The following is a 9,313-nucleotide window of genomic DNA, read 5'->3' as shown; positions in this document are numbered from 1 at the left end:
GGTTATACAGGTTAGTACTGTAGTACTGCTGGGGTTATACAGGTTAGTACTGCTGTGGTTATACAGGTTAGTACTGCTGGGGTTATACAGGTTAGTACTGCTGGGGTTATACAGGTTAGTACTGTAGTACTGCTGGGGTTATACAGGTTAGTACTGCTGGGGTTATACAGGTTAGTACTGCTGGGGTTATACAGGTTAGTACTGTAGTACTGCTGGGGTTATACAGGTTAGTACTGCTGGGGTTATACAGGTTAGTACTGTAGTACTGCTGGGGTTATACAGGTTAGTACTGCTGGGGTTATACAGGTTAGTACTGTAGTACTGCTGGGGTTATACAGGTTAGTACTGCTGGGGTTATACAGGTTAGTACTGCTGGGGTTATACAGGTTAGTATTGCTGGGGTTATACAGGTTAGTACTGCTGGGGTTATACAGGTTAGTACTGCTGGGGTTATACAGGTTAGTACTGTAGTACTGCTGGGTTATACAGGTTAGTACTGCTGGGGTTATACAGGTTAGTACTGCTGGGGTTATACAGGTTAGTACTGTAGTACTGCTGGGGTTATACAGGTTAGTACTGTAGTACTGCTGGGGTTATACAGGTTAGTACTGCTGGGGTTATACAGGTTAGTACTGTAGTACTGCTGGGGTTATACAGGTTAGTACTGCTGGGGTTATACAGGTTAGTACTGCTGGGGTTATACAGGTTAGTACTGCTGGGGTTATACAGGTTAGTACTGTAGTACTGCTGGGGTTATACAGGTTAGTACTGCTGGGGTTATACAGGTTAGTACTGCTGGGGTTATACAGGTTAGTACTGCTGGGGTTATACAGGTTAGTACTGCTGGGGTTATACAGGTTAGTACTGCTGGGGTTATACAGGTTAGTACTACTGGGGTTATACAGGTTAGTACTGTAGTACTGCTGGGGTTATACAGGTTAGTACTGCTGGGGTTATACAGGTTAGTACTGCTGGGGTTATACAGGTTAGTACTACTGGGGTTATACAGGTTAGTACTGCTGGGGTTATACAGGTTAGTACTGCTGGGGTTATACAGGTTAGTACTGCTGGGGTTATACAGGTTAGTACTGCTGGGGTTATACAGGTTAGTACTGCTGGGTTATACAGGTTAGTACTGCTGGGGTTATACAGGTTAGTACTGCTGGGGTTATACAGGTTAGTACTGTAGTACTGCTGGGTTATACAGGTTAGTACTGTAGTACTGCTGGGGTTATACAGGTTAGTACTGTAGTACTGCTGGGGTTATACAGGTTAGTACTGCTGGGGTTATACAGGTTAGTACTGCTGGGGTTATACAGGTTAGTACTGCTGGGGTTATACAGGTTAGTACTGCTGGGGTTATACAGGTTAGTACTGTAGTACTGCTGGGGTTATACAGGTTAGTACTGCTGGGGTTATACAGGTTAGTACTGCTGGGGTTATACAGGTTAGTACTGTAGTACTGCTGGGGTTATACAGGTTAGTACTGCTGGGGGTATACAGGTTAGTACTGCTGGGGTTATACAGGTTAGTACTGCTGGGGTTATACAGGTTAGTACTGCTGGGGTTATACAGGTTAGTACTGCTGGGGTTATACAGGTTAGTACTGCTGGGGTTATACAGGTTAGTACTGTTGGGGTTATACAGGTTAGTACTGTAGTACTGCTGGGGTTATACAGGTTAGTACTGCTGGGGTTATACAGGTTAGTACTGCTGGGGTTATACAGGTTAGTACTGCTGGGGTTATACAGGTTAGTACTGTAGTACTGCTGGGGTTATACAGGTTAGTACTGCTGGGGTTATACAGGTTAGTACTGCTGGGGTTATACAGGTTAGTACTGTAGTACTGCTGGGGTTATACAGGTTAGTACTGCTGGGGGTATACAGGTTAGTACTGCTGGGGTTATACAGGTTAGTACTGCTGGGGTTATACAGGTTAGTACTGCTGGGTTATACAGGTTAGTACTGCTGGGGTTATACAGGTTAGTACTGCTGGGGTTATACAGGTTAGTACTGCTGGGGTTATACAGGTTAGTACTGCTGGGGTTATACAGGTTAGTACTACTGGGGTTATACAGGTTAGTACTGTAGTACTGCTGGGGTTATACAGGTTAGTACTGCTGGGGTTATACAGGTTAGTACCGCATGGGGTTATACAGGTTAGTACTGCTGGGGTTATACAGGTTAGTACTGTAGTACTAATCCACCTCTCTCTGGCTCCGCCCCCCCCCCTCCACCTCTCTCTCCCTCTGCCCCCCTCCATCTCTCTCTGCCCCCCCCCCCCCCCCCCCCACCCCTCCACCTCTCTCTGGCTCCGCCCCCCTCCACCTCTCTCTCCCTCTGCCCCCTCCACCTCTCTCTGGCTCCCCCCCCCCTCCCTCCACCTATCTCTGGCTCCGCCCCCCCTCCACCTCTCACCTCTCTAGATGTGTGGTGTGATGGTATCAGCCAGTGAAGACTCCACCCCCTCAGTGATCTACCACTGTGTGTTGCGTGGGTTGGAGCGCCTCCTGCTGTCGGAGCAGCTGTCTCGTATGGATGGAGAGGCACTGGTTAAACTGAGTGTCGACCGGGTTAACATGCCAAGCCCTCACAGAGCCATGTCTGCCCTGGGACTCATGCTCACCTGCATGTACACAGGTAACATCTACCTGTACCTAGTATCATCTAACTAACGCTAGCTAGCTTAGCCCTGCATGTACACAGGTAACATCTATCTATACCTAGTATCATCTAACTAACGCTAACTAGCTTAGCCCTGCATTTACACAGGTAACATCTACCTTTACCTAGTATCATCTAACTAACGCTAGCTAGCTTAGCCCTGCATGTACGCAGGTAACATCTACCTGTACCTAGTATCATCTAACTAACTAACGCTAGCTAGCTTAGCCCTGCATGTACACAGGTAACATCTACCTGTACCTAGTATCATCTAACTAACTAACGCTAGCTAGCTTAGCCCTGCATGTACACAGGTAACATCTACCTATACCTAGTATCATCTAACTAACGCTAGCTAGCTTAGCCCTGCATGTACACAGGTAACATCTACCTATACCTAGTATCATCTAACTAACTAATGCTAACTAGCTTAGCCCTGCATGTACACAGGTAACATCTACCTGTACCTAGTATCATCTAACTATCGCTAACTAGCCTAGCCCTGCATGTACACAGGTAACATCTACCTGTACCTAGTATCATCTAACTAACTAACGCTAGCTAGCTTAGCCCTGCATGTACACAGGTAACATCTACCTATACCTAGTATCATCTAACTAACTAATGCTAACTAGCTTAGCCCTGCATGTACACAGGTAACAGCTACCTATACCTAGTATCATCTAACTATCGCTAACTAGCCTAGCCCTGCATATATGTAGTTCCAAGACAACAAACTATTAGCCATTATAACAATGTAGAGGCTATAGCTATCGCTAACATAATAATGTAGGGGCTATAGCGATCGCTAACATAACAATGTAGAGGCTATAGCTATCGCTAACATAACAATGTAGAGGCTATAGCTATCGCTAACATAACAATGTAGAGGCTATAGCTATCGCTAACACAACAATGTAGGGGCTATAGCTATCGCTAACATAACAATGTAGGGGCTATAGCGATCGCTAACATAACAATGTAGAGGCTATAGCTATCGCTAACATAACAATGTAGAGGCTATAGCTATCGCTAACATAACAATGTAGAGGCTATAGCTATCGCTAACATAACAATGTAGGGGCTATAGCGATCGCTAACATAACAATGTAGAGGCTATAGCTATCGCTAACATAACAATGTAGAGGCTATAGCTATCGCTAACATAACAATGTAGAGGCTATAGCTATCGCTAACACAACAATGTAGAGGCTATAGCTATCGCTAACATAATAAAGTAAATAGCTAATGCTAACAATTCTAAGAATCTTCTTTCTTCCCAGGACAGGAAAACAAGATTCCCTCCTATGACCAATTAACTAACCCCAATCGTACGAACTCCTCCCTCACAAACTAGCCTGGGTACCAGTCTGTTTAGCTAACATTCCACATTTGCAGAGTACAAGGTGTGGAATGTTAGCCAGACAGATTGGTACCCAGGCTACTACCCCCCCAAAACCAGCTTTGTCTATGAGTAAAAATAACTAAACTTTTCCATCAAACAATCGTTTTAATAATTTAATAATCACGACGAATCACCCTCTCATCCTCCCAGCGGTGCGTACCACAGCAGAGTCAGCGTTGGGGTCAGAGGTGATGGGGTCAGAGGTTAGAGGTCAGGGGTCAGAGGTTACCTCGGGTCCTGTTGCTTTCTCCTCAGGCAAGGAGAAGGCCAGCCCTGGTCGCCCGGCCGGCGCTGTCGACCCTCAGGCCCCCGACAGCGAGTCTGTCATCGTTGCCATGGAGAGGGTCTCTGTGCTCTTCGACAGGTAGGGTTGTGACGACAACACGTCTGGACATAAACACAGTCTACGCACAACTCTGTCAGACACACAACTCTATCAGACACACAACCCTATCAGACACACAACCCTATCAGACACACAACCCTATCAGACACACAACCCTATCAGACACACAACCCTATCAGACACACAACCCTATCAGACACACAACCCTATCAGACACACAACCCTATCAGACACACAACCCTATCAGACACACAACCCTATCAGACACACAACCCTATCAGACACACAACTCTATCAGACACACAACCCATTCAACCCTATCAGACACACAACTCTATCAGACACACAACTCTATCAGACACACAACCCTATCAGACACACAACCCATTCAACTCTATCAGACACACAACTCTATCAGACACACAACTCTATCAGACACACAACCCTATCAGACACACAACCCTATCAGACACACAACCCTATCAGACACACAACCCTATCAGACACACAACCCTATCACACACAACCCTATCAGACACACAACTCTGTCAGACACACAACTCTATCAGACACACAACCCTATCAGACACACAACCCTATCAGACACACAACCCTATCAGACACACAACCCTATCAGACACACAACCCTATCAGACACACAACCCTGTCAGACACACAACCCTATCAGACACACAACTCTGTCAGACACACAACTCTATCAGACACACAACCCTATCAGACACACAACCCTGTCAGACACACAACCCTATCAGACACACAACTCTGTCAGACACACAACTCTATCAGACACACAACTCTATCAGACACACAACCCTATCAGACACACAACCCTATCAGACACACAACCCTATCAGACACACAACCCTGTCAGACACACAACCCTATCAGACACACAACTCTGTCAGACACACAACTCTATCAGACACACAACCCTATCAGACACACAACCCTATCAGACACACAACTCTATCAGACACACAACTCTATCAGACACACAACCCATTCAACCCTATCAGACACACAACTCTATCAGACACACAACTCTATCAGACACACAACCCTATCAGACACACAACCCTATCAGACACACAACCCATTCAACCCTATCAGACACACAACTCTATCAGACACACAACTCTATCAGACACACAACTCTATCAGACACACAACTCTGTCAGACACACAACTCTATCAGACACACAACCCATTCAACCCTATCAGACACACAACTCTATCAGACACACAACCCATTCAACCCTATCAGACACACAACTCTATCAGACACACAACTCTATCAGACACACAACTCTATCAGACACACAACTCTATCAGACACACAACTCTATCAGACACACAACCCTATCAGACACACAACCCTATCAGACACACAACCCATTCAACCCTATCAGACACACAACCCTATCAGACACACAACCCTATCAGACACACAACCCTATCAGACACACAACCCTATCAGACACACAACCCTATCAGACACACAACCCTATCAGACACACAACCCACATAACGTTGTATCTCATCCAGTGGGGCTTCAGAACACATTACTGTTATCTGATAAATTAATGTAATGGAAACCGGTTTCTCATATTAACCATAGTAACAGACTGTTATATATCTGGTGTGATGGTTTACCATAGCAACAGACTGTTATATATCTGGTGTGATGGTTTACCATAGTAACAGACTGTTATATATCTGGTGTGATGGTTTACCATAGCAACAGACTGGTATATATCTGGTTTGATGGTTTACCATAGCAACAGACTGTTATATATCTGGTGTGATGGTTTACCATAGTAACAGACTGTTATATATCTGGTGTGATGGTTTACCATAGCAACAGACTGTTATATATCTGGTGTGATGGTTTACCATAGCAACAGACTGTTATATATCTGGTTTGATGGTTTCTCATATTAACCATAGCAACAGACTGTTATATATCTGGTTTGATGGTTTCTCATATTAACCATAGCAACAGACTGTTATATATCTGGTTTGATGGTTTCTCATATTAACCATAGCAACAGACTGTTATATATTTGGTGTGATGGTTTCTCATTTTAACCATAGCAACAGACTGTTATATATCTGGTTTGATGGTTTCTCATATTAACCATAGCAACAGACTGTTAATAATCTGGTTTGATGGTTTACCATAGCAACATACTGTTATATATCTGGTTTGATGGTTTCTCATAGTAACTATAGTAACAGACTGTTATATATCTGGTTTGATGGTTTACCATAGCAACAGACTGTTATATATCTGGATTGATGGTTTACCATAGCAACAGACTGTTATATATCTGGTTTGATGGTTTACCATAGCAACAGACTGTTATATATCTGGTGTGATGGTTTACCATAGCAACAGACTGTTATATATCTGGTGTGATGGTTTCTCATATTAACCATAGACTGATTTATCTGGTTTTTGGGGTCTATTTTTAAACAATGTAGCCAGTCTTTTTGGGGGGTTGTCTATTTTTAAACAATGTAGCCAGTCTCTCAGTTGTTTCCTGATGTCTGGTTCTCCATGTCCGTTATCCCCGATATTTCCTACATTTGTTGTGCCAGGGTCCGTAAGGGTTTACCCAGCGAGGCACGGGTGGTGGCCAGGATTCTTCCTCAGTTCCTGGACGACTTCTTTCCTCCGCAGGACGTCATGAACAAGGTCATCGGAGAGTTCCTGTCCAATCAGCAGCCTTACCCACAATTCATGGCTACTGTGGTCTACAAGGTCAGTGTGAGAATGGTGTACAGTACAGGTGGGTATGTGACAGACAACTCACTCTCTCTTTCGCTATCCCCCCCATCTCTCTCTCCATCCCTCTCTTTTTCTCTCTCCCCCATGGGTTCTGCTGTCTTTGTCGAACTCTCTCTCCTCTCTCTCCCTCCCTCTCTCTCTCCCCTCCCTCCCTCTCATCCCTCACCCTCTCCTCCCTCTCTCCTCCCTCTCCTCCCTCAGGTGTTCCAGACCCTCCATGCTACAGGCCAGTCCAGTATGGTGACAGACTGGGTGTTACTGTCTCTGTCTAACTTTACCCAGAGAACCCCAGTTGCCATGGCCATGTGGAGTCTGTCTTGCTTCTTCATCTCTGCCTCCACCTCCCAGTGGGTCTCTGCCCTGTATCCTTACTAGAGAGTGGGACAGGTGGGGGTGTAGTGTGTTTGTGTCTTTGTGCGTCTCTGTGTGTGTGTGTGTGTGTGTGTGTGTGTGTGCAGTCTGTGTCTGTGTGCAGTCTGTGTGTGTGTCTGTGTCTTTGTGCATCTCTGTGTGTGTGTGCAGTCTGTGTCTTTGTGTGTCTCTGTGTGTGTCTGTCTCTGTGTCTGTGCAGTCTGTGTGTGTGTGTGTGTGTGTGTGCAGTCTGTGTCTCTGTGTGTGTGTGTGTCTGTGTCTCTGTGTGTGTGTGTGTGTGTGTCTATGTCTGTCTCTGTGTGTGTGTCTGTGTCTTTGTGTGTCTCTGTGTGTGTGTGTGCAGTCTGTATCTTTGTGTGTCTCTGTGTGTGTGTGTCTTTGTGTGTGTCTGTGCAGTCTGTGTGTGTGTGTGTGTGTGTGTGCAGTCTGTCTGTGTGTGTGTGTGTGTGCAGTCTGTCTGTCTGTGTGTGTGTGTGTGGTAGAGAAATAGAAGTCATATTGTCCTCCATCTCTCCTTAACCCCCCCCCCCCAGCCTGCCCCATGTCATCAGCCGTATGGGTAAGAGTGAGGTGGTGGACATCAGTCTGTTCTGTCTGGTAGCCCTGGACTTCTACAGACACCAGCTGGATGAAGAGTTGGACCGCAGAGCCTTCCAGTCTGTCTTCCAGACCGTGGCCTCGCCTGGCAACACCTATCAGCAGCTACTGGACTGTCTGCAGAGTATCCACCAAGACACATCACTCTGAGAGAGAGATGTAGCCCCTATCACCAGACATCACACAGAGAGGGGGGGGGGGGGCAGAGTGAGATGGGGGGGGGGGGGGGGGGGGGGCAGAGAGAGAGAGAGACATGTAGCTCCTATCACCAGACATCACAGAGAGAGAGAGAGGGGGGGGGCAGAGTGAGAGGGGGGGGCAGAGAGAGAGAGAGGGGGGGGCAGAGAGAGAGAGAGGGGGGGGCAGAGTGAGAGGGGGGGGCAGAGAGAGAGAGAGGGAGGGGGGGCGGAGTGAGAGGGGGGGGCAGAGAGAGAGAGAGAGAGGGGGGGGGCAGAGAGAGAGAGAGCGAGAGAGAGGGGGGGGGGCAGAAAGAGGGAGATGGAGAGGGTTGGGGGACAGAGAGGGGGGGCAGAGAGAGAGAGAGAGAGGGGGGGGGCAGAGAGAGAGGGAGAAGGAGAGACGGTGACAGAGGGAGAGGTTGGGGCAGAGAGAGAGAGGGAGAAGGAGAGACGGTGACAGAGGGAGAGAGAGGGAGAGGGAGAGACGGTGACAGAGGGAGAGAGAGGGAGAGACGGTGACAGAGGGAGAGGTTGGGGCAGAGAGAGAGAGGGAGAAGGAGAGACGGTGACAGAGGGAGAGAGAGGGAGAGGGAGAGACGGTGACAGAGGGAGAGAGAGGGAGAGACGGTGACAGAGGGAGAGGTTGGGGCAGAGAGAGAGAGGGAGAAGGAGAGACGGTGACAGAGGGAGAGAGAGGGAGAGGGAGAGACGGTGACAGAGAGAGAGGGAGAGACGGTGACAGAGGGAGAGGTTGGGGCAGAGAGAGAGAGGGAGAAGGAGAGACGGTGACAGAGGGAGAGGTTGGGGCAGAGAGAGAGAGGGAGAAGGAGAGACGGTGACAGAGGGAGAGAGAGGGAGAGACGGTGACAGAGGGAGAAGGAGAGACGGTGACAGAGGGAGAAGGAGAGACGGTGACAGAGGGAGAAGGAGAGACGGTG

General features: G+C 47.4%; 1 protein-coding gene across 1 annotated transcript in view; it reads left to right on the top strand.

Moving 5' to 3' along the window:
* The window catches only part of LOC110511504 (huntingtin), a 158,835-nt gene extending 149,945 nt beyond the window's left edge, over nt 1–8,890 (top strand). The window contains exons 64-68 of the mRNA XM_090209895.1: nt 2,427–2,640; nt 4,220–4,433; nt 7,038–7,200; nt 7,429–7,589; nt 8,133–8,890. Coding sequence (XP_090066021.1) covers nt 2,427–2,640; nt 4,220–4,433; nt 7,038–7,200; nt 7,429–7,589; nt 8,133–8,346 — 966 coding nt within the window. The 3' untranslated portion in view covers nt 8,347–8,890. The remainder of the gene's footprint in view (nt 1–2,426; nt 2,641–4,219; nt 4,434–7,037; nt 7,201–7,428; nt 7,590–8,132) is intronic.
* Nucleotides 8,891–9,313: the final 423 nt, after the last annotated feature.

The sequence above is a fragment of the Oncorhynchus mykiss genome, chromosome 19 (genome assembly GCF_057628025.1).
Source record: "Oncorhynchus mykiss isolate SJ-2025 chromosome 19, ASM5762802v1, whole genome shotgun sequence".
Taxonomy (NCBI): domain Eukaryota; kingdom Metazoa; phylum Chordata; class Actinopteri; order Salmoniformes; family Salmonidae; genus Oncorhynchus; species Oncorhynchus mykiss.
Note: the sequence above shows the minus strand (reverse complement) of the source record. Positions and strands in the feature narration are given on the sequence as shown.